General features: G+C 38.5%; 2 protein-coding genes across 3 annotated transcripts; one reads left to right on the top strand and one right to left on the bottom strand.

The window, feature by feature from the left end:
• The first annotated feature begins 786 nt into the window (after positions 1 to 786).
• Positions 787 to 12,413, top strand: LOC132103490 (otoancorin-like). The gene is made up of 22 exons (XM_059508622.1): positions 787 to 840; positions 924 to 1,177; positions 2,154 to 2,317; positions 2,510 to 2,590; positions 2,762 to 2,877; positions 3,033 to 3,175; positions 3,488 to 3,596; positions 3,802 to 3,948; positions 4,033 to 4,088; positions 4,801 to 4,921; positions 5,025 to 5,143; positions 5,305 to 5,440; positions 5,883 to 6,076; positions 6,366 to 6,456; positions 6,893 to 7,058; positions 7,233 to 7,420; positions 7,552 to 7,704; positions 9,855 to 9,997; positions 10,137 to 10,273; positions 10,354 to 10,451; positions 11,094 to 11,304; positions 11,490 to 12,413. Exons 1-22 carry the CDS (start codon positions 787 to 789, stop codon positions 11,567 to 11,569), a joined length of 2,961 nt encoding a protein of 986 aa, XP_059364605.1. The 3' UTR covers positions 11,570 to 12,413.
• Positions 12,414 to 13,943: 1,530 nt separating this feature from the next.
• On the bottom strand, positions 13,944 to 25,038 carry LOC132102966 (zinc finger protein 687a-like). Of its 2 annotated transcripts, none has more exons than XM_059507725.1 (11): positions 24,976 to 25,038; positions 21,996 to 24,048; positions 19,208 to 19,286; positions 18,977 to 19,061; positions 17,947 to 18,131; positions 16,883 to 17,074; positions 16,523 to 16,685; positions 16,211 to 16,438; positions 15,596 to 15,708; positions 15,033 to 15,123; positions 13,944 to 14,741 (listed from the first exon to the last, which is right to left on the bottom strand). In XM_059507725.1, the coding sequence occupies exons 1-11, from the start codon at positions 24,982 to 24,984 to the stop codon at positions 14,157 to 14,159; spliced, it is 3,783 nt and encodes a 1,260-aa protein (XP_059363708.1). In that variant the 5' UTR covers positions 24,985 to 25,038; the 3' UTR covers positions 13,944 to 14,156. The 2 variants fall into 2 exon arrangements, with proteins under 2 accessions (XP_059363708.1, XP_059363709.1); XM_059507726.1 differs by lacking the exon at positions 24,976 to 25,038 and adding an exon at positions 24,758 to 24,969.
• Between the last annotated feature and the right edge of the window lie 608 nt (positions 25,039 to 25,646).

The following is a 25,646-nucleotide window of genomic DNA, read 5'->3' as shown; positions in this document are numbered from 1 at the left end:
ATCTCTCAGCTCATATGGAAAGAATATGGAGAGCCCCATCTCTATTTTTCCAGAGCTTCTCTCCTCACTCGCTCAGTCTTTCCTCTCTCACTCTAAAACGGCAGTGAAGCAGGATTCAGTCTGGGTAACTCTCTAATTATCCTAAATGCACACATACAGTTACCTATAGATATCTAACTCTGGGCTTCCAATTGACTTCTCTTTATGCTAAAGTATGACAATTATATTTTCTACACACTAACTATAACCCAAAGCCATACAACTTTTTGAAACTTTTAAAATGAATAAATACATTGTTAGGCTCAGGGTTCTTTCAGATTAATTAAATGCTTGGGATATTTTTTGGCAAATGCATGTGCTTACACACAGAAGAGACACCCATATACCCATATTTTGTCTTTATTTTATGTTCATATTGATGGGAAATCTACAATAAATTCAGAACATTGCTGAGAAGATGTGGAACTGCACCAACATGGGTCATATGATTGATCTCATGAGGAATAGTACGGTTAGTGCAGGACTACCAGGAAAATAATAATAATATAACAAATTATTTAAAATGACAAAATGCATTAACGCACCTTTCTTCCATTTTCTCTCTCTTTTTCATATTTGCACACACTCAGGAAGGCCCTCGTTGTTTCATGCGGGCATTCGTGGCTCCTCTTTCCTGGATGACGATCATGCAGAATGGAACAGACCTCAACAAAGAAGATCTATCAAAACTGTTGTTAAAAACTGTGTTTCTTTACTCTGGAGTTGTACAAGTCCTAAAGGTTGGCCATGTGCACACCAATTAAACTTATACCTGATTTGCTGACTGACCCAAACCAGACAGTTAGAGAAGTGCATAGAAACAACTGAATAACAGCTGAGTAAAACTGTGTCATCTGTGCCTGTGGAAGTTGGAACTTTTTCAGTTGATGAAGGAAGTACAACCTCTGCTGGGCCTTTTTCACAAAGGAGTCAATGTGAATGGCCCACTTCAGGTCCTGTGTGATGGTTGTGCCCAGAAACCTGAAGGACTCCACTGCTGCCACAGTGCTGTTCATGATGGTGAGAGAAGGGAGTACAGGGGGCCTTCTCCTAAAGCCCACAATAATCTCCAGAGTTTTGAGCATGTTCAACTTCAGATTGTCGCGATTGCACCAGACAGCCAGCGCCTCAACCTATTGTCTGTGCTCCAGCACTCCAGGAATTGAGTTTGACACCCCTGGTGTAGAGAGAGAAGAGCAGTGGGTAGAGCACATACCCCTGAGGAGCTCCGGTGCTGATGGTGTGGGTGTTGGATGTGAGTTTTCCCAGCCTCATTAGCTGGTGCCTGTCTGTCAGTAAGCTGATGATCCTGGACATTACAGGCTTTGAGGCAGGTTGGAGAGACACTGTCTGGACCTTTGGCTTTCCTTCACTTCTGTTTCCTAAATAATTTGTGTACATCATCTTCACAGATATTAAGTGCTGGCTGAGAATCAGTGGTGAGGGTGTTGATGGCTGTGTTGTGAGGTGTGCGATCAGGCTTTTCAAACCTGCAGTAAAACAGTCGGCTAAAAGTTGAGTCTCCACAGTGCTGGGGGGTGGGGTCTTGTAACTGGTGATGGCTTTCAGGCCCTTCCACTCTAATGTAAGTTTTTTTTTTTCAGCTTTTCAGAGGAGCTTCTTTTAGATACTCGTATCTGTTTGAGTCTTGCACTGAATAAAGAGAAATTATAATTGCAAACTCACTTAAGCATTGTTTATTAGTTACCAACATTTCGGCAAAACAAAGCAGTTTTTTGTTTTATTACTCTATTGAGTTTTGCACTGAACCAAGGCTTGTCATTGGTAAATGTTTAAGTCCTGGTTGAAACACACATGTCCTCATAGAAACTGATGTAGGATGTCACAGTGTCATGGTGTCAATGAGCTCAAGCTGATCAGAAAAAAGTTACTTAAGACAGGACAAACAAACAAACAAACAAAAATAGTAAAAGTAGTTACCTTGGAGCTAAAAGCCGAGGCAGCCATGTGCGGAACCATCTTCTTTCATATTACGCTTAATTAAACTCAAGCGACTAAACATATGGAGTATCTTTACCTTAGTCCTCAATTTTGAAGTAAACTTTAGTTTCCTTATTTGTATCTGTTTTCTCTTCTCCCTCATTATGCTGAAGGATGAAGGTGTTTGGTGAGGTGTTCACCATGCTGTCTGAGGAACAGAGGAATGCAATTATTGGCTGGGTCAAAGAGAGAGTTGCACAAAATGAATTTAAATGCGTTCTGAAAGCACCTGTCTTCAGCGTCCTGCCTTCTGGATCACTGGAAAAACCTATCATCCGTACGTTTTGAGATATCTGTAAGCTTTTATAATCAAAACTGAACATAACATAACATTACATATAACATAACATAAACAAGTAAAGCAGAAATATTTATAATTTTTTCAACTGGGCATTTTAAATATGTTTTTAAATGTATTGTTTATATAAGGTACAAATAATCTATTAACAAATTCTCCTGACTAATCTAGAAAATGGCTCATCAGTCAAGGCAAAGATGAATGTGATGAATGTACCAAGAGCTGAAAGGGCTCAACATTCATCGAATGATGGTAAATCAGAAAGAAGTGGACTGAAGACCTGAAAAACCATTATTATAGTTAATTATAAAAGTTATTACAATTATTCATTTTTTTGTTTGTTTGTTTGTACACTTAAAATTATTATAGTAGTTTTTTAGTGATTTGTCAAACATTCAAAGTTTGTCTGTTTGTCTGAAACAGCAGTCCCTAAATGCCCTCCCAGAATGCTCTGGCTGAAGGCTAACGTGTTGGCAATGATGGGGCCTTACCTATCTCGGCTGTCTTTAGAGGAAGCCAAGACCATCCCTAAAGAAGAGGTCAGTAACTGTGACATGATATTCAAACCAATGCCATAATTCATACTGTATGTGTTTTGTTCCATTGCCTTTGTGTCTCAGAGCACACCATACATAATACCTAAATCCAAATCCACCTAGATCCAATGATTATTGTAATCTCTTTTTTTTTTCAGCTATGTGAGTTTTTCAGGACTCCAGATTTTTCTCCATCATTTCAAAATGTTAGTGGAATGCAGCCCGCTCTTGGCCGAACACTTTTTCAACGCTTGAAACAAGAGTGTTCCAGCAGTGATAATTTCACTCACTATATGGACAGGTTAGGATTTGCATCATTAGTGTGTGCTTAGTGCATTGCCTTGGTAAATAATATTCAGGTTAACAGCCATAATACACTGATTCCTCTGGAAGCCTGTTGCCGCTTTGTAGTAGAAAATATTGTGTGATGTAGATCACAGTTATGAGATTCAAAGTCAGAGTTTTGAGATTCATTGTGAAGTGTAAGTCACAATTGTAAGTTTTGGAAACAGGACATTTAAGAACAGGCGTGGATGCCCCTTTCACTCTACTTCTGAGAACAACTTCAAAACAAATGAACTCGTGTTTCATCGATTACTTCCTGTTTTTACAGGTTGGGCTCCCTGGCATGTTTCTTTGATGGTGCACCGTCACTAAATCTGAATCTTAGTAGAAAACTGCTGTCTCAAATTGATACCTGTAACAACCCTGAAATAGACACGGTCAGAACTGACACTTTATTGAATAATTGTTGCTCCCAAATTTCCATAGCCTAACTGTAATTAAGACTAAAATGAGTTCATTGAGAAGGAAAAAAATTCCACAAATAAGAAGAATTAAAAAAAACTGTGAATGTCCAAACTATCGGTGAAATCCCTTCTGCCTCCTCCTTGATCCTGCTCTCTCTGTCTCTTTGTTTTATCAAATCATCAGTTCCGTCGTGATGTAAATGCATCTGAACTGGTGAATGGGTTGCCAGATTCTCTCCTCTCTTCTCTGTCTCTGTCCACTCTGGAGAAGGCAGACCTCAGGTCTGTGGATCAGCTGCAGGGACGCGGCTGGACTCGTGCTCAAGTACACACACTAGATAGTAATATCAAAATCTAAATCCATTACCACTCCATCCGTTTTCTCTGATTTCCTTTTTTCTATCTGTAGTCAGCATTCCTTCTGAAGAAGATTTTGGGTAATAGCATCAACCTTGGAGAATTACGGTGAGACTCTATGTGACTGCAACATACAGCTATGCTCTACTTTATGTAGACCTTGAAAAAAAATTTTATTTTATTTTTTATTTTTTAACAAGAGAGATGAGAGAAAAAAACTAAGAAAATAAACAATAACTAAATGAGAACAAAAAAAACGTAATACATTACTGCATATTAATAAAAATAAATGTTGTCTGCATAAAGACTTAATACAGTACATGACATTTAAAATTGGAGCAGATTTTAAAACACTAGGCATCATACACTTGCCAACTTTGTAAATGGTTAAAAACTGGGCATCATTCACTTACGACTGAGGATCACACACTACTAGACTTTCAGTCATTTCGACCACAAGAGACTTGTGCAGAAATGTGTCCCTTGTGGTAGGAGATGTGACTTAAATGTGAAGATGTGAATTAAAACAATCAGGTAAAATTTTCTAAAATTGGATTCAAGTATGAAACATATTTGATAGCCTCTGACTGTATCAGTCTGAAGCTTAAAAATTGGAGTCTGTACTCATCATACACTATGCAATTTTCTGTAAAATCTGTCAACTCTGTCTACTCATATTTTACAGACTGGTTTTGACTTTCAACAGCTAATGCTGAGTTGTCCAGACTGCAAAATAGTGCAAAAATCTGTGCTCAAGTTATGTGATGTACTGCAGCCTTAAGATGCAGTATACTGATCAAGCTCATGGTGTTGTTAACAGGAAGCTGGGTCAGGCTGTACAGGGGGTAACTTGTGAAATGATTGAAAAAATCAATCAAACTGATGTTTTGGAAATGGCACAGATACTTAACGAATCCTGCGCATGGCTCTCCAGGATTCAGGTAAACATCACATATTCACTCTTTTTTTCACACACATTCTTTCATCAGATCTGTCTCAATGATAAAAAAAAAATCCCACTCCTGATCTCTTTTTCATTCTAAGATTCAATGTACAGCTCAAAAAATCTTTGCAAGTCTGGAGGAACAGAGACCAGGATATTTCACAAACATTAACAACTCTGAGCTTCAGGCCATTCCAGCGATGCTACTTATCCATCTACCGTAAGAGCAGTGCTGTATATGCATAATTAACATACATTTAACATTTAAATGCATTCAAATTGAATTTAACTTAAGTTTCAATCATATGCTAAGACAGGCAAAATATTATTTTTCTTTACTTTTCTTTCCCTTTCGCACTATGCATATCATGACGCATTCAGAGTGGAGCAGATTCAAAACCTGTCAGATGCTGTGTGTCCTGCTTTCATGGAGAAGATGAAGCAAGTCAACCTGTCATTTCTGGCAAACAGCTCTCCAGCACGCTACACACTTACTAAAAGAGCCATCGGCTGCCTGGTAATATGTGCACACACCTGCACAGGCTTGTTCTGTTCAAGAAACCCACACACATCTAAAGCTAACGTGTTGCTGTTGGCAACCAATTTCAGTTCTGTAATGAAATCCATCATAAATTAGTTGGATGGTGTGCATTACATACCAGAATGCAATCAGACTTAATGGACATCACAGTACTCTTTTCGTTCTGTTGACTTACATTAATACAAATACAGGAGACAGGAGACAAGCTTAAGCAAATTTGCTGCTCTCTAAATCAATATGTCACAGACCTCTTGAATGCTGAATGAAAAGAATGCAAACTTTAAATCTGCAGGATTGCAGCATTGCAGTAAAGTGGAGTAAATTTAAAATTGCATGTATCATATGTTGGAATAAGTTTTTTAAAAGACATTGCAAAATGCAACTTCACTGTTCTAATCTGTATCCTGGATCTGTGCAGAAGAGGAACGTGTCTGATCTGTCTGCGGCAGAAGTTTTGACTCTAGGCCCTCTGGTGTGTGAGTTAGACCCTGCCTGGATTTCTTCTCTGAACCCTGCAGCTCTGAATTCCACTCTGAAGGCTCTCGTATCCTGTCAGTATATCCAGCAACAGCACAGAGAGCATCTGTTCAGACTGCTTACGACCACCTACGGGTAACAGCATGTGCTAAATCACACATAACCCACAAGGGGTTCACACAGCCCACAGTCTTACGCATAACCCCTGCAAACCTCAGATCCCACATCAGTGCTTTTCTAGTTCATTGTTAAGGAGACTGTGCCTGCTGTGGCTTCAAAACAAAAGCATCTTAAACATTTGAAAAATTCTTCACATTAAACAGCCTTCTACTCCCAGCCTTGAGTCACACAGCAGTAAAACCTGTGCTTGAATTAGATGTTTTGCATTGCTGTTAATGATGCGTTTGTCTTTTCTTTGAACAAGGGACCCTGCTTACTGGTCAGAGGAAGACATGAGGGTGCTTGGGCCACTTTTGTTACTTAATGACACTGTTATTGAAAAGCTGCCGGCCAAAGTAAGAATCTCAGCAATGACCAGTAGATTAGGGAAAAGTAGGATTAGATTATGTAAAATAATTTAATATTTAAATAATTATAAAAATCTGAGACAATTATTACTCAGTTATTATTTTATTTATTACATTTGTATGAATATGTAATTACTCTATAATTATTTTTTATAATTCTAATATAATCATATATTATAATAATGATTATAAATATAAGTTTAACATTTAAATATTTTTATAGTTATTTATTTTTTACTTTTGAATAAATAAATAAATAATTGTTTCCTTAAATTTATTTTAAATGTAACTTTTAGTTCTCCATTGCATAGCAGATGTCTTATTTATAACTGACAGGCTATTTTTCTCCACAATTTTACACACCACTCTTTTTTTCTTTTTTAATTTACCAACCATCCCTCCATTCTGCTCATCTGTCCTGCAGAGCTGGATGAAGTCATATCTGTCAGACCTGATGGACAGTTTGCCCAGTCAGCCTTTGGTTCCTCTTCCAAAGGAGTTCGGCTCTTGGTTTGATCTCTCTGCACTTCAGCGCAAGCTTTTTGAGCTCAGAACAAGTAGCACACTACTGAACCGCAGGAAGCGTGAATGTATGTGTGCCACAGAGTGCATATGGAAGTAAAACGATATCTTTTTGAAATCAGACAGTTATGATATGTTCTCAAAGATTAACCAATAGTTGAAATATGAATGATCTTTCTACCTAAAACATGCCATTTGACTTGATTTTTTCTTTTTGACAGTGGCTGTGGTTCCTAACACAGTGGTGTCCACCCTAACAGAGCCCACACTCACTTATATTGAGGACCTCAAACAGTGGAATGTATACTGGACTCCCACCCAGCTCAGCAAAATGACTGTGCAGACTTTCAAAGATGCTGTGCCAACATTAGGAGAGATACCCAATTACAGCACAGAACAACTGGCTGCACTCAGAGCAAAAACTCTGGAGGTACACAAACATGCAACAAGGTTAAATTATAATATGCACAATATTTTATTATATAACAAAAGAATCTAAAAAAAACCTTTACAGCATGACTTCAGTGGTCAAAGACAATGTACGTATGTTGTATATGGCAGGCATGGCAGAGTGTTTCCATGTTGAATGAGTCCCAGATGTCTAATTTGGGCTGCATCTGCCAGAGCTTCAGTGCTGATGTGCTGGCCAAGCTCAGGATTGCTTCACTGGACACACTGGAGACACTGACTGCTTGCAACTTTACACAGACACAGGTAACACACACAAACACACATTCAGTCACCTAACAGCATCTAGATTGTATATAAAACATTATACATACTACTGTTCAAAAGTTTGGGGTCAGTAAGAAATTAATACTTTTATACAGCAAGGATGCATTCAACTGTTCAGAAGGGACTGTAAAGACTTTTACAATGTTACAAAAATATATATTTTGAAATATATGTATTTTGTATTCATGAAAGAATCCTGAATAAAAACAAAAAGGTATCACAGAACAAGTTTTCAACACTTATAATAAGAAGAAATGAAAAATTATTGATCAAATCAGCATAACAGACAGATGTCTGAAGGATCATATGACACTGAAAACTGAATTAATGATGCTAAAAATTCAGCTTTGCCATCACAGGAATAAACAATATTTTATTTTCAGAAGTAGTAAGAATATTTCACAATATAACTGCTTTTACTGTATATTTGATCAAATCAATTCAGCCTTGGTAAGCATTAGACACCTCTCAAAAAATGTACAAATCTTACCAACCTCAAACATTTGAATGATTTAAATGTATATACATATATATATATATATATATATATATATATATATATATATATATATATATACAGTCGTGGCCAAAAGTTTTGAGAATTACATAAATATTGGAAATTGGAAAAGTTGCTGCTTAGGTTTTTATAATAGCAATTTGCATATACTCCAGAATGTTATGAAGAGTGATCAGATGAATTGCATAGTCCTTCTTTGCCATGAAAATTTACTTAATCCCAAAAAAAACCTTTCCACTGCATTTCATTGCTGTCATTAAAGGATCTGCTGAGATCATTTCAGTAATCGTCTTGTTAACTCTAGAATGGCAGACTTGACATGTTAAAAGGAGGGTGATGCTTGAAATCATTGTTCTTCCATTGTTGACCATGGTGACCTGCAAAGAAACGCGTGCAGCCATCATTGCGTTGCATAAAAATGGCTTCACAGGCAAGGATATTGTGGCTACTAAGATTGCACCTAAATCAACAATTTATAGGATCATCAAGAACTTCACGGAAAGAGGTTCAATTCTTGTAAAGAAGGCTTCAGGGCGTCCAAGAAAGTCCAGCAAGCACCAGGATCGTCTCCTAAAGAGGATTCAGCTGCGGGATCGGAGTGCCACCAGTGCAGAGCTTGCTCAGGAATGGCAGCAGGCAGGTGTGAGCGCATCTGCACACACAGTGAGGACAAGACTTCTGGAAGATGGCCTGGTGTCAAGAAGGGTAGCAAAGAAGCCACTTCTCTCCAAAAAAAACATCAGGGACAGATTGATCTTCTGCAGAAAGTATAGTTAATGGACTGCTGAGGACTGGGGCAAAGTCATATTCTCAGATGAAGCCCCTTTCTGATTGTTTGGGGCATCTGGAAAAAGGCTTGTCCGGAGAAGAAAAGGTGAGCGCTACCATCAGTCCTGTGTCATGCCAACAGTAAAGCATCCTGACACCATTCATGTGTGGGGTTGCTTCTCATCCAAGGGAGTGGGCTCACTCACAATTCTGCCCAAAAACACAGCCATGAATAAAGAATGGTACCAAAACACCCTTCAACAGCAACTTCTTCCAACAATCCAACAACAGTTTGGTGAAGAACAATGCATTTTCCAGCACGATGGAGCACCTTGATAACTAAGTGCAAAAGGCAAAAGTGATAACTAAGTGGCTCGGGGACCAGAATGTTGAAATTTTGGGTCCATGGCCTGGAAACTCCCCAGATCTTAATCCCATTGAGAACTTGTGGTCAATCCTCAAGAGGCGGGTGGACAAACAAAAACCCACTAATTCTGACAAACTCCAAGAAGTGATTATGAAAGAATGGGTTGCTATCAGTCAGGATTTGGCCCAGAAGTTGATTGAGAGCATGCCCAGTCGAATTGCAGAGGTCCTGAAAAAGAAGGGCCAACACTGCAAATACTGACTCTTTGCATAAATGTCATGTAATTGTCGATAAAAGCCTTTGAAACGTATGAAGTGCTTGTAATTATATTTCAGTACATCACAGACACAACTGAAACAAAGATCTAAAAGCAGTTTAGCAGCAAACTTTTTGAAAACTAATATTTATGTAATTCTCAAAACTTTTGGCCATGACTGTATATATAAACATAAAAACTGAAAGTGATGAATTCTGCAGAGGACAGCCGTCTGGCAGGCCTTTGAAAGGGTGGCTGGAATCAGTGTGGCTGGACTAGGACATCTGGAAATGGTGGGACTGGGACAGTTCATCTGTGGTCTACAACCTGGCCAGATTGATCAGCTCAATTCCCCCAGCTTCAGGTTAGACATAATTCCACATTTGTGCTTATATTTTCATTTACAAGCATGCTTATGCACACTACAGCCAAACAAAAGCACTGTTAAGCGAATGTTGTGTAAGACCTGGTCATTGTGATTGTCTGATGTGTGTGTTTCCCAGGGAGGCAGTAGAGGTGCTGGGTCGTGCTCCTTGTCCTCTGAACTCCAGAGAGCTTCTGAAGGAAAAGGCAGTGGCTGCATTCGGAAAACCAAAAACCTGGACTGAAGCTCAAGTCAGCATTCTGGGCAACATCATTGGTGAGATACAAAGGATATATACTGTTGAATATTTACACGTGACTAGTCCAAGCTGCCTTTATCATTTGATGTCTCTCTAGCTGGTTTAAGTGCTGTTGAGCTGGGAAGTCTAAATCCAACTGTCCTGCCATTCATTCAGCCGTCCGCCATCCCTCTCATACCTTCAGAACGCTTAGCTGTGAGTTTACTCTCTTATTTGCAAACTTTAATGTTTTTATTTCTTGACGTTATTGTTTCATATCTTATGTTTGACCAGTTGTTAAAGGGATACTCCACCCAAAAAAGAAAATTCTCATCTATATCTCATCATGCCATCCCAGATTTATATAACAAACTTACTTCTGTGGAACACAAAGAAAGATCCATGAATCAATATAATTCAAAGGAACGAAAGTGACGATCATCCATAAGATCCCAATTAATTAATCAGTGTCTTCTGAAGTGAAACAATAGTTGTAAGCATGTTGTAAAACTTGCATGAGAAATTATGGTGGAAGTGCACACAAGTTGAAAAATATATATATTTTTCTCACACACACATATAGTTTCATTTAAAAAGACATTGATTCATCAGCTGGGGTCGTATGAATTAACATTATGTGGTTTTTGAGGCGTCAACTTTGGAGGTCCTGTACACTTGCATTATATGAACTCACAGAGATGTCATTTCATTCATCTCAGTTTGTGTTCATTTGTAAAAAGAAAGTCATACATCTGGGATGGCATGAGGGTGAGAGAATTTTCATTTTTAGGTGGAGTATACCTTTAATTGGGTTGATCTGTAAGTAAAGCAAATGTGACTCTTGTCATCGGTGTTCAGGCATTGTCGGTCAGCCAGTTGAAGGCTTTGGGTCCTGACAATGCTGCTGCGGTAACAGAGGCTCAGCGTGCAGGCCTGAGGGTCGATCAAAGGGCCGCACTGGATGAAGCCATGGGACTAAAAACTGCAGGCACTGAAGTGCCCACTGGAAGCTCCACTGGAGTCTCCAATCCAGGCTCTGGTGGATCAGTCCCACTGCCACTAAAAGGAGGTAAGTGACAGGAAAAGGGCCAGGAAACCCATTTGGTGATCATTTCCCACAAATTATTATTAATAATCTCAATGTGATGCAGATTCTACTAAACAACTGGTACATTTGAAGGTATCTTTTAGATGCATCATCGTAAAATAATATTCTAAAACATATTTACAAATATTTTTCTCTTTGTTCTACAGGTGCAGCAGTAGAGAGCATGGCAGGATGGGTCCTCCTCATGCAGGCCATTGCACCGCTGTTGTTTGGATACATTCTCTAAGGAGCAGAAGGTCAAAGGCCACAGGATGCCATGTGTCAGAGAGCAGATTCAGCTACTGCTGTGTGATCAACCAGCAGATTTCAGAAATGTTATAATTGCTTTATTTCAAAACTATGTTTAAAAATACTAAGTCACCGATTGCACATTTAGATTAGACTAAAGCCAGAAATAGTTGAGATGGTGGTTTGATAAAATCTGGGTCTTACCCATTTTTAATTACTTAAATGTATCTTAGAAACTATATTTGATAATATCTCTATTTAGATATATTCAAATGCAGATCTATTATTATGCTATGAGAGACATAAAACACTGTGTATACTTAATTAAAATGTATTAAAGATGTAGTTTTGTTATTAGTTATTCAATTTCAGTTAAATAGGTGTATTATTGAAAGGTTGTGTTCTAATTCAAATAATTTATACCCAAACATAATGGATAATAAAGTTATGTCTGTAAAGAGAGTAACTGTGCGATTTGAATAGTCAAAGCTGAGACTTTAACACCCTCATGTGATAAAACTCCCCACAGTACCACTCCCAAATCGTCAAATATTGACACTTGGTCAGGACACCTTGGCATGGCTTTTTGACACACAGGGACACACATTTTTCCACATGCAGGGTCTTCCATTGCTTTATATAAGAAGCGCTTAGTGTCAATATGCCGACGCAAAAGGCTTATCGTCATGATTAAATTATATATTGGGCAATAATACTGCCATTCTTGCATATATGTTGGGGTGTGATTTTTCAATGTAAACAGTCACACGTTTTATTTATATAACCCAACCCCTGCCCCTAAACCTACCATTTGTCAATAAAACACAGGCAGATACAAATACTGTCATAATTTATTCTTTGAAGTCTTTCGAGGCAAAATGATTGATTTGTGAGAGGAATAGACGTGATCGCCATCTAAGAAATTAATCATTTTATTAAGCAAAGACACATTAAATCAATCAAAAGTGAGAGTAAAAACGTATACATTGTTATAAAAGACTTCTATTTAAAATAAATGCTGTACTTTAAGAACGTTTATTTACCAAAGAGCCCTGAAAAATGCATCATGGTCTTCATTAAAATATTAAGAAGCACAATCATTTTCAACATTGATAATAAAAAGAACAGTTTCTTGAGCACCAAATCAGCATATTCAAAATATGTCAGAATGATCATGTGACACTGAAGACTGGAGTAATGATGCTAACATTTGAACAATATATTAACATATAAAGCAGTTATCTTAAGTGGTAAAAACAAACAAACAAAGTTTTACGGGACAACTGAAATAAAATTTATTTGGGGGGGGGGGGTGAATTGTATATATTTTTTATTATTGATAGGTTTGTAAAATGAGTATGTAAAGTCTGTTATAACAAGGCATACAGTAGTGATTTAGCCATTACAGTTTTTTTATTTATCAATCAATATGAAACCGCATTTAACTGTAATCTTGACATAATGCATCTTATACTAATGAAGAAGGCAATTATTTTGTTCTCATTCTAAAGATCTGCAACTATTCAGCAGCTTTCCTTATCTTAATGCCTCTGTGGAAACAAATAGAAGAAATACAAAGATTAAATGTAAAAAATAATTCAAGCAGAAAGGAGTCACCTGATTCGGGAGCATTTGGCTGTACTAACTGTTAATAATTACAGTATTTTTTTATCTAGAAGCAGCTGCATTTTGCATTAGAGAAAATGGACTGTACAGTTGTTTGTCTGCACAATGGAATCAGTAGGCACAGGAACGTAGCAGGGCTGTTTAACGTGTATGTCACTGTATATCTTAAGAACATGATGCTCAGGGTCTCTCAAACTCTCAGATCAATTATGAGCAAGTTGCAAACACTTTTTAGGTTGATCAAACCTGATCATTCCTCTATAGCATTAGTTGTCTCCTCTACTGTGATTTTACAAAACTAGTCTAACAGAGTTGTTATAACTTACATGTTTTGCCCTGATGCAGTGTATTACTCTAGTTTTTAGGTGAGAACATGGAGTGCTAAAAGCCTGAAACCCAAATATTTACTTTCAATGACAATACATGCTTGATGCTGAAGGCCACAAACACCCCTAAACATACAAGTAATTACATTTTGCGTTACAAAACTGAAATCTACTTTAATTAAATTAAATAACAATTAAGTACATTTTCTCACCAAAACGTTCTTCATCTTAATCTTGGCATTTTACTTTTGAGATTCTCTGCATTAAGATATTCATGTTATTGCATTATTGGTCTGTTATTTATTACGGTGATGCTTTAATTTGTTTTTGTTTTTTTTAATCAGCATAAAGGGCTATAAATTATATACATTTTTTAAAAATGTATCATTTAAATGTGATAAAAAAAATTTACATTACAGTAATTAAAATATTTTTTTTTGCATTACAGTAATGAGAATTGGTGTGCTTAATTAAAAATGAAATGCCACAAAACACAGTCGGTATCACAAAAAATCTTAAAGGTCCTAAAACTATGCATCATTTTCTTTAAGGAAGACATCATTTCTTATTTTTGTTGTTGATTTTGGGGTGACATGTTCTTGACAGGTTTAAAGTTCACCCTTTCCTGTCTGTCTAAGCTGGTTTGTCTGTTTTGTATGCGCTGATGAAGGCCATGCCGTGAGTTCTGAAGTGTGTATTAAGATCAGCAGGTTTGCTAAAGTAACGTCCACACACCTTACAGGTGTGCTTACCTTCCCCATCCTCCACCTGTGTCCCCCCTAAACTCGAGGGTGACCCTGGGGACCCTGCTGCAACTGCAGAGTCCCAGGACACAGAATTTGAACCAGTGACAGGAGACGCCACAGCGTGCTCGGAGGGGGAATCCCGCACGCGGTGGCTGATGAAGAGATGCCTGCTGAGAGAGGAGGAGGACGCAAAACACGCCCCACACTGCTGACACTGAAAGCTGCTGGCCCCGTCACGATGACAAACAATATGCTGGAGAAACTCCTCCCTGTCCTCTGTTGTAAAACCACATGGCATACAACGGAATCCTGTGGCTTCCTGCTCCTCAGCTGCAGCTCCCCTGCGAGGCCTGGTCAGGCTGCTCTCAGCCAATCGGCTTTCTGCTTCAACTGAGGCCCCGCCTCCCAAAGTGCCAGGGCCACCATCATGCTCAGATGAGCTGTCAGCTGCATCTGTGATACGGGGAACTGTCTGAAAGAGAGAAATGGAGAGTAAAAGTGACTTACTGTGGCAAAACTAGAGGAAGTCGTAAACTTGCAATGAGCTTTACCTTGGGTAAAATGTCCAGTTACTTGATAAAGTTGTAAAAAAGTTTGACAAATAATATTTATAATAAATAACATTATATATATATAAAATTAGGTGTGATTAGGATTTTCAAACACCAAAGCCAGTTGCAAATGCTACGGTGACATCAAGCAACAAAAATCTCTGTTAGGTGATCATGTCTTAGTCCATCTGAAAGTGTATTTGTGCTCTTACCTCCTTGGTTGCTCTTCCTCCATGCTGAGCCTGAATATGTTTCTCAAGAATCAGTTTACTGCTGAAGCTCCTCTTCCCACCTGTACAGAGTCTTCATAAAAGGAAATTACACTAAATGAGAGATTACATTTTATTTAAATAATTTCCTGTTAATTTATGCAATGATTCAAGGAGGAAAACATGCTAAATAAAACAAAAACATTGCTGAATTTGGACAATTAAGGCAAACTTAAAAATGATTGTAGTTGTAAGAGAAAGTTTAACATTGTTTGTGAACACACTTGTGAGTGAGTGATGTGTTTGACAGCCAAGTATGGTAATCCATCCTTGGGAGTTTGTACTCTGCATTTAACCCATCCAAGTGCACACACACACGCCGTGAACACACACCCGGAGCAGTGGGCAGCCATTTATGCTGCAGCACCTGGGGAGCATTTGGGGGTTTGGTGCCTTGCTCAAGGGCACCTCAGTCGTGGTATTGAAGGTTGAAGAGAGTGCTGTTCATTCATTGACATTCATACATAAAAATATTTTTGGAGCTACTGTACACGTGTTATACTTACTGGCAATAAAATGCTCTTTTGATGCCTTTGTGCTTGACACGGATGTGGCGTCTTAAACTTGAGGATGAAGAGAAGGACCCTTCACAAAGAGTGCATGGAAACTTCTTCAGTTCCTTCAAAAAAAAAAAAAAAAAAAAGACAATGTGATTTTTGTGCACCATTAATACAGTCATTATAAAGTTGAATCATGATGAGACATTTTTAATATGGGGTTGCTGGGTTAGGACAAATTGAAAAACATGGAAATTTACCAAAGAAACTATAAGCACACAAACTGCTACACATCATATACCCCTGCTTTCATGGCTTGCATATAAAAATATTTGATATGATCTATTAATCTACTATAAATATATTTGAAATATTTATCAAATAATTTTTTCCCCCTCACACTACTGCTACAATTCAAAAGGTACTGTAGTAGTTGTTTTTTTCAAGTCTGTTATGCTCATTACTGCTGTATTTATTTAATTTAAAAAAAATTATTTTACTCTCTCTCTCTCTATATATATATATATATATATATTTTTTTTTTTTTTTTTTAAGTAAGGCTATTGATATATTTGGTCAGTGCAAATAATCTCCTTATTGTTGAGTTCATCTTGACGTCCTGACCTTGCCATGCTGCTCAGACATGTGGGTGATGTAGTTCTCCTTGTCTGTGTAGTGCATCTGGCACTGCGAGCAATTCCAACTCTGTGCAGCAGAGCTCCCATCCTCTCTCGCCATTCTTCCTCTGTCCTTGTCTTCATCCCGTCCCCACTCCTCCCCATCAGAGCTCTCCATCTTTACCAAGTTGTTCTCTGCCGATGTGTCATACATGCTAAAGTCCCTGTGAGAGTCCTAGAGACAAATTACAATGAGGTCATACACTCATATTATCAATGAATAGAGCTTATTTTTGTTCGAACCAAACAGAAAGCAAACCTTAACATGCTCAAGAAGGGAACTTCTCTGCGTGAACAGCTTGTTACATTCAGGACATTTAAAGACGTGCATCTTCTGCTTGGCTAAGTGAGTGTCAATATGGACACTGAGCAATGCTTTTTGGGTAAAAACAGTCCGACACATCACACATTTATAGATCTCCCTGTCATAAAAAAGCAATAGTTATTAGCACCTAAAAAAAAAAAAAGTGTGAACATTCAAATTATTTTTTTGCTAAATATTTTAAAAAGGGTTGCTTGACTGCAGTTTAGGTTTAACCTCAGTTTGACTATAGCCTGTAGCTATAGTTTCAAGGTAGTTTCCCCAACGTTGGCACACACACCAAGTGTTTACACTTACTTGGACTGCCTTGCTGTCTCAGGAAGTTCAGGATGCAGGGAGGTGCAGTGGGCTTCAGCACCAGAGGAAGATTTGAAAGCCATGGGGCAGGAGGGGCATTTATGGAAGATCTCACAGTGAGCCGTCTGCATGTGAGTCTTCACAGCATTCAAGCTATTCATTCCTCCAAACACCAAATGACAACAGGCACATCTGCAATGGAAAGGAGAGAGAATGAACAGAGAAAACTGCCATATAGTTCAGTTTTGGTTACCTTATTCTCATCCAAAATAATGTGAAGATCATGGAGAAGTCAGAAGGCACTCAGAAAGTCCAAAACAGACTTATATGATAGACTAACTTTTGACGGCAGGAAATCCCTATGGACAAAGTCATCCCGCTATGGCTGTAGCTAAGTTGCATAACAAGCATAAACATGCTAACTGACCAGACTGAGGATGATGGAGAATGACCTGCAGATCCTCAGCACCATAAGTCTCGAAAGTGAAAATAAAATAGATCAGCTCAACATTGTGATGTCTATAAGCTATCCGCGATGAACGATGGCATCGTCTATCGGCCCAACCCTGTTTTTTTCTTTCATATGAATTTTACAGTGGTAATTGACAAAGCATTAATTACAGTACAGAAGCTATAACATATATTTTCCTGCCTTATTCTGTGATCAAAATGGAAGAAAAAGCTATTTATAGTATATATATTATACTGATTATACAATTGTAATCATAAATTTGTCATTATTAAACTTTATATTTGTATTTTATTTCTTATCCAAGTAAAAGTAAGAGATTGTTTTTTTGGTAAATTAGACATACATAAATATTATTAGGCCTATTATTATTATTATTAATACTACATTTGACATTTATGTCCCTCTCACTTCTGAAATGATTGCTACTCCCCATGCCCTGTAACATAACTGAATATAACACTTTAGCTATATGCCATGTTATCTCGATTTGGGGATCAAATATGAATATTTATAGTGAATTTTATTCGGTGGGAAAGGGCCAAAACGGCTCTTTTGAGGTGGAAGGTTGCAGAGCCCTGAGCTAGGTGGATACCTATATCCAAGGCGTCGTGAGTAGTGCAGGCAGCTTTGATTCAGATGAGTGTTGAGGTTGTTACTCTGACAGATGACACCACATTCAGGGCACACCAGCGGAGGGAGCTGCTGATGTAACCGGCGGTGAGCCGCGGCACTACACGAGTTCCACAATGGCATCGGAGGAGAACACTGCATACAACACTAGAGGGAAACCAAAATGTAATCATTATTAATTCCTGTTGAAGACAAAGTCCACACAAAAATTAAAATTTGCTGACTCAAATTTAGCATCTCTTCACTTGCTCAGAGTTTGAACAGATTATAAAAACATCACAATAACCCACAAGCTATCCACAGAACTCCAGTCCATCAATTAACATCTTGAGAAATGAAAAACAGCAAGTTTATAATAAAAAATTTTCATCAACATATTTAACAAAATCAACATATTTTCTTACAACAGTTTTGGACTGTTTTTCCTTTCAAATAGTGCATGATCTGTCCATATTTCTAAGACAACTTTTTCACTGGAGAAAGCAATATTATAGATGGAGGACTCAGTGGAAGCTTTTCCCTTCACACGACATTCATTTATTGTTATGTAGATTATTGTGATGTTTTTAGCACACATTTGGACTCTCATTCTGATGGCACCCATTCACTACAGAGGAATCATTTGTTGAGCAAGCAATTTCAATGAAGAAACAAACTCATCTATGTCTTTGCTGATCTGAGGGTGAGAAAATAGTCAACAAATTTTCATTTTTAGGTTAACTTTTCCTTTAATATTAACAGATTTTAATTGGTATTTTATTATTTATTTTAATTATTTATTTAGTTTGATGTTAAATAAATATTAAATTATAATTAAAAACTATAAATGAAAAGCATAAATGTGTTGTTTTTTTTCCAGGCAAGACATTTTTGTAAACATGTTATCAGGACAAATGCAAGTTTACCACAAAACTACTGTCCTAAATACAAACACACACACACACACACACACACACACACAGAAATGGCTCTCCACACATACACTCACTCACCGCTTCAGTACCACCAGACTCCACCTCTTGAAAGTGTGCTACTATTTCTGCCTTCCCTTTGAACGGACTCCAACACTCTGGACAGCTGAGAACATGGAGCATACAAACATACCAGGCAGCATCTTAATCACTCAGTCTCCAGTCATTTCATTAGAACAACTACTTTTCCCTTTATTTCTCATTAATCAAATGTAAAGAACAAATGAACATTATCTGACAGTGTGCTATTACCTGTTATCAGAAGATTGTGCCAGATGGACACCACTTTCTTTAATGGAAGACAGAGCAGAGGCAGCTAGAGAGAGCACACCTGTAATAGACACTGTATTGTAAGCACATATAAATATAAGCTAAATCCTTCTGAAATGGACATGGGTTAATAAAATGTACTAATCTGGATTGTTGTGTCAATTATCTACAACACATTGAAACCTACTATAATTTATAATTCAGCTCCCTGAAGAGTACTTTAGCAATGCACTGAGTCCAGAGACTGTTCTTTGAAAACGCATGCAGAAAGAACAAGCCCCAGCTGAATTATTCCACATCAATGCTTGATTCCTTTGTTTTGCAGTGCACAGATTCCCTGTGGATCGAGACAGTGATTGCTTCCTGATCCCTGTGTGCACACCTGTTACCTACGACTACGAGTTTCATGTCTGTTTTTACTTCTGCAATCTTTTATAAATGTAATGTTAAAATAATACAAATAAAAAAAATGTAAATAGTCTATTTTAAGAATTCAATTAAGACTCTAAATTCACCCAGACAAGGAGTTTCTGAACATTTTAATGCCAAGGACTCCTTTATAAACCTTTATAAACTCCTAAAGAACTCCTTTATAAACCAGGTTTGTAGACTATCAAACATTAAAGTTCAAAGTTTTGAGTCGGTATGATTTTTCCATGTTCTGAAGTACCTTATGCCCACCAACATGACATTTATTTGATAAAAAAAATATTATAATACTTTTCAATATTACAATCTAAAATAACCGATTTCCATTTTAATATACAGTGGAGATCAAAATGAGAGAACAACCAATAATTTCCTCAATTTTAAGGTCACTGCAAATAGTATTTGACCTATTTGAGCTTATCAGTTGTTGTTTTTTAAACATTTCAACTGTTAATTTCAATCAATTGTATTCTGAAGCACAGTATAAAAAGTTAAATAAGATATTTGAAAAAGAACACTTACAGATACCTCCAAGATATTGGTCTTAAACTGGTAGCTGGTGCTAATTTCCTTAATTATTTGACAAACCCTAACTGGCAGCATTCCTCCGATTTTCACAGAGATTGCAAGAGGGCAGGCCACCCTGCAACAGGAGGCTGTCCAGATGAAGGCCAAAGAGATGACCCTTTCAGCCATAGTTAAGAGAAGCTGGTCATTCCAAATCTGTAACTTCTCCATTATTGCAGGTTTACAATGAATGACAATTCATTCAAGTCTCCCTTAAAGGCTGGTTGTCCACAAAAGACAAATACAGAAGACAGGATCATACAGAGACTCTCAATGGGGAATCGGTTCAACACTGCAGCTGGAATTGCTTGCCAGTTCAGTGATGAAGGGGCATGGATCTGTCTCGGCAGGTTTAAGTGTAGTCGGACTGAAATGCTCTCTGCAGTGACAAAGCCTCTCATTAGCAGAAAGTATCAAAAGGCTAAACTCAACTTTGCTGAGGAGCATGTTGCGTGGACAGAGGAGAATTGGTCCAAAGCTCCCTTTAGTGATGAGACGAGTTTAATTTACTTGGGTCTGATGGGAAACATTTTGCTTGTAGTAAAGCTGAGGAAAGACTGAAGCGCAAGAGTGCAAAGAAGTCAGTGAAATTTGGAGGGACTGTGAAATAATTTGTGTGGCAGGAGTTGGGCCTCTTTCACAGCTACAAGGCAGGGTGAATGCAACATGCAGGAACTTCCCTGCAAGCATCTCCCAATTAGCTTGTAATTTTCATTCAAGACAACACACTGCAAAACTGGTAAAGCAGTTTCTTGATGCTAAAAAGACTGAAATAATGAAATGGTCAGCCCAGTGTCCTGATCAGAACCCAACTGAAAACTCACTACAGTTACCGAACTATGGAAGAGAGTGGAAGAAGAATGGACCAAGATCACACCAGCGCAGTCTGAGAAACTAGTGATGTCCTACTGCTGCAGATGTGCTGAAGTCATTAAAAAAAGGGACTCCATGCTTCCTTCTGATTTCAGGTTAGCAGTAAAACGACAAGTTACGAAAACAGCCGTATACCTACAGATAATATTACTTCAAATTGTGAGTAATGGATATGAAACATTTTTCTGAAAAAAATATGTACCTATACAAAAGTATTTATACATTGTTCTCTAATTTTGATCTCCATTGTATGTTAAAAAGCACTTTATTCATTTTACCATTACTCCAGTCTATTTAATAATTTTATTATCAATACTGCTTAATAGTTTTGCATACTTTTTTCAGGATTCATAAGTTCAAAACGTTTATCTGAAAATCTACTGTAACATTATAAATGTCTTTCATGTCAATTTTGATCAATTTAGTGTATCCATGCTGAATTAATTTAAAAAAAAAAAGGGAAAAAAATCTTACTGACCCAACCTTAGTAGTGTAAAAGACCCTGGTTTCACAGTGTAAGGAAAGTATAATTAAGCTGAAGGTGACATTGGCAAAGAAAGATACCTTAAAAAGCACAAAAACTACATCTAAATATATTGTTCGACAAAACTTCGATCACATTTCTTTTGTATTCCTTACTGTTGAAATCTAGGGCTGTCAACAAAATAAAATAATTGCAATTGCAAATGTCAGGATTTCTCTCAAATTTTCCATAGACCCGCTATCATCCCTGCTTGGATCTTTGCTGATCCAAAATGTGCGCAATGTAAACCTAAAATATTTACTCCCCCACTCGCAAGATTGTTCGTTCATGATGACTTGAAATATTGAGTTTTTGAGAAAAAGCCATTCATACTTTTTTCCCTTCTGCATCTATAAATACACTGAAAAAGACACAAACCTATAGGCACGGTATCTTGCTGGCCAATCATCTGCTCCACACTGACAGGACTCATGACGAGGTGTGAGCACTGCATAACCAGCCCCTTCTCCTTGTGCTCTCGTGCATGGAGCAGCAGGCTGCACTTATTAAAGAAAGCCAGGCGTTTGGAGCAGTGGTTACAGGACACCTCGATCCTCATAGAGCGCCGATCATAGTGCCTTGCCAGGCTGCGCTCCAGTGCAAAAGCATCCCCACATTCAAGGCAACGGTATCCCATTGAGGGCAATCGAAGACCCCATTCTGGGGGAGGAGGGATGGAGAGGTCTGGCTGATAACTTGGCAGTGGATTCTTACTGTTTAAGATTTTGTTGAAGGCCTCAACTAGGCTAGACTGGCTACGTGAGATCACAGCCCCTGGGCTGTTTACAATGGAGGCTGGTTTGGCTGTCCCAGAATTCCCATTCATTGTTTTCTTCCCCAAAGAGCGAACCCCAGGCATGGATGAAGAAGAGATGGAAGGGAGGGTTGACGTTCTAGTGATCTTGACTGCAGTGGTGGAAAGACTGGCGGCCATTTGATTCTGTGCCTTGCTGGCTGCAAATAACATAGCTGTACTGGCATCCTGAAGGGTGGAAACTGGCAACATTGTCACCTTTGAACCCTGAGCTATCCTTTGAGATGTAGCACCAGACCTCTGAATCCTACGGGTCCCTGCTTGAACCTTAGAGCCACCAGGACTCTTCCCTCCTTTTGGAGGCACTTTAGATACAGTACGTGTGTTTCCAGCAGTCGTTTTGACAGTCTTGATTCTGACTTTGAGAGGCTTGGAGGGGATCGTGCTGGACTCGGTGGCATCTTCAGAGGGTGAATCTACCAAAGTAGGCTCGGTGGATTTCCTTTCTGTCTCCTCAGCTCCACCATCCTCTGTATTTAGTTGAAGATCACTCTTCTCCTGCACACCAACGCTCGTGTCAAAAATTTGATCTTGAGGGGCTTCTTCTCTTCGGACCTTCTGTTCTGGTTCATTGTCTTCTTGTTGATTTGATGGCAGAGATGAATGGGGTTGGGGGATTTCTGGCTCAGGGCTTTCAGGAGAATCTCTCTCCTCGATTATGTGCTCTGCGTCTTTTTCTTCAACTGGCAGATCATTTGTGGAGGTCAGAGGTGTTTGGTTGATGCGGTTTTGTAGAAGTGTTGGATTCTGGACAGACGGCTCCTCAATTTGAGTGTTACTAAATGGTAAGGAAGGGGATGAGGGAGAGGATGACTGAAACACACTTGAAGGAGACCGCTGCATGCGTGGTACCTTGGGAGCGGAGCACAGCTGGGAATCCGGGCTTTCCTGGATGACAAGCGCAGGGCTACCGAGGTCTGGTTCAGATTCTTCATCTTCAGATAAGGGTCGGCGGACTCCTGCCCTCAAAGAACCATTTAATGGTTGTGCATCCTCACAATCAACTCTTGGAGAAAAGTTTGGACCAATTAAATGTGAAGATAGGATGGGGGGATCAGATTGGGTTAAAGACTGAGGTGGGGAGAAAGTGCTAGGAGGGTGTTTAGAAGACGTGCCATCCTGGCTGTCATGACTAATAACACTAGACCAAAGCTGCCCATTGGGCTGCATCCGGGTTAGAGCTGGAGGTGGAGAGGGTTCTGTAGGCCCATCTGAAACAGTTTCCAGTCCATTATAGATGAACTGATCTGGAGGCACCAGGCTCTCTTCACTGGGACCTTTCTGGGCAGACTCATGTGATGCACCAGCACCAGAAATATCCCCAGTTACATTTCCTTCAGCTTTGTCATCAGTCTGTACACTGTTTTTTACAATCACACTGACAATAGAGGGGTCATTATGTGGAGTTGAAAGAACAGGCTCAGGGCTTTCTGGAGGTCTTAGGCATGGACTTCCACTTCTCTCCTTTCTAACAACACCACTGCATTCAATATGATTACCATCAGTGTCAGACTGAATTGCTTCTTTGGCGTCAATGTCTGGAATGTCAAACGCTGCCAGCAGGTCATCAAAATCTGGTGTCTTCATGTCCCCCATTCCCATGTGGATGAAAAATATCTGCGTTACAAGACGTCACAAAAAGAACAGATGTGATCAATTGTTCATAATGTAGAAAATAAATTATGAAGAAAATGTGTTAAGATGCATCTGTAAAACACGAGAAGGCACATAATTTGCTAGTCAAAAACAATACATTTAAGAAGCAATATAATGATTGTGTGTGTGTGTGTGTGTATCTTGGTCAATTTAGCTAAAAGCTTCTTTAAATAGGAGGAAATAAACAGCTGGGGTTAGTTACAGGAAGTAGGCTATCAATAACTTTAGATCTTTAGCATATGACATTTTACATTTATACAGTAGCTTTGTCCAGCAACAACTTGATCTGCAAATATGAACTTTACACTAGTCCTTTCCTATGCTAGCTAAACCAAAGGCACTTCAGATGTCTTTTAAACGAGTAGGATATTTTTCCAGTTTTATTTGCCACCTATTTCCAAAGAGAATGTAGTTCTGCAACAACAAAAATTAATGAATGAATGAATCGTATTTGTCATATATTACAGTATTGCTGAAGTGTCGAGCCACAGCTACAGTCGATTAGCCGAAAGCGCAGTCAGCAACGTCTGACGTCGATAATTAATACAACAAACAAGAAGTTCATAAGATGATGATGGCAATTATAAGTGCGCATATATGTTTTTAGTGAAAATGAAGCGATAAATGCGTGTATTGTTGCTCAGTGTGTCCAAGCGTCAAACTTTTTTACCTGACCAAATATTCTCGTCTACTCCTGGACTGGCCCAGGACGGCGCACAGCATTTGCGTCACCTCTGAAGAAAAACAACTCTTTCCAGTGTACACATTCAAATGTCGATGCTGTCAGAAGCGAAATAGAGAAAAGAGAGCCGTTATTTTCTTATGCTTTGTTCGGCTGCTTCACAAATGGTCGATGTGAAACTATGACAGCTGTTTTTCAGTTCGTACCTGTTGCATGTGACAGCAGCGAAAAGGAGTTTATGCTCATGATACAAGATAACCACATACGGGCAACTTGTTGATTTTAACAAACCATTCACTCCGGAAGAGGAAGTCAAAGCTTTTTTTTTTTTCATGCCTCAAATGTGTTACATTAGTGACATTAATGGAAACGTGTGTTTCTGTTGCTGTCAATATTGGTTCTGGAAGTTAGCTTAAAATGCATTTATTTCAAAAATCTGAGGGCACACAACAGGTGCTGTTTAATTGAGCATAATGCGTCTATGTTCAGTGCAACGCCTGTGTGTTTTTAATTAGCTCCGTTCCCATGGACATCTTTTGTCTGATCTAATTTTGGATATTTCCAGTTGATTACTCAGCCTAAGACATGCTGATTAATCAGTATCTATGGCCGTGTCTTCACCAAGAGAACCCATTGTAATAAGTGAATATTTGTGATATTGTAAGCGTTTGTCACATGTTGTGCATGTAAAAGTAGGAAATATTACTGTAAAGGGAATTTATAGTTTCAAATGCATTGATCCATATACTTGTGTCGGTTTACTGTTATCCTAAAGGGCCACCTCAGCCATTGAGGGCAGGGGGGCAGTAGCCAGGGCAGGTTACTTTTAAAATGTATTTCACTAACATATAGATTACAAAATACAAATAAATGTAGA

Source organism: Carassius carassius, chromosome 24 (assembly GCF_963082965.1).
Source record: "Carassius carassius chromosome 24, fCarCar2.1, whole genome shotgun sequence".
Lineage (NCBI taxonomy): Eukaryota > Metazoa > Chordata > Actinopteri > Cypriniformes > Cyprinidae > Carassius > Carassius carassius.
The sequence above is the reverse complement of the archived record's forward strand: the minus strand, read 5'-3'. Positions and strand labels throughout refer to the sequence as shown.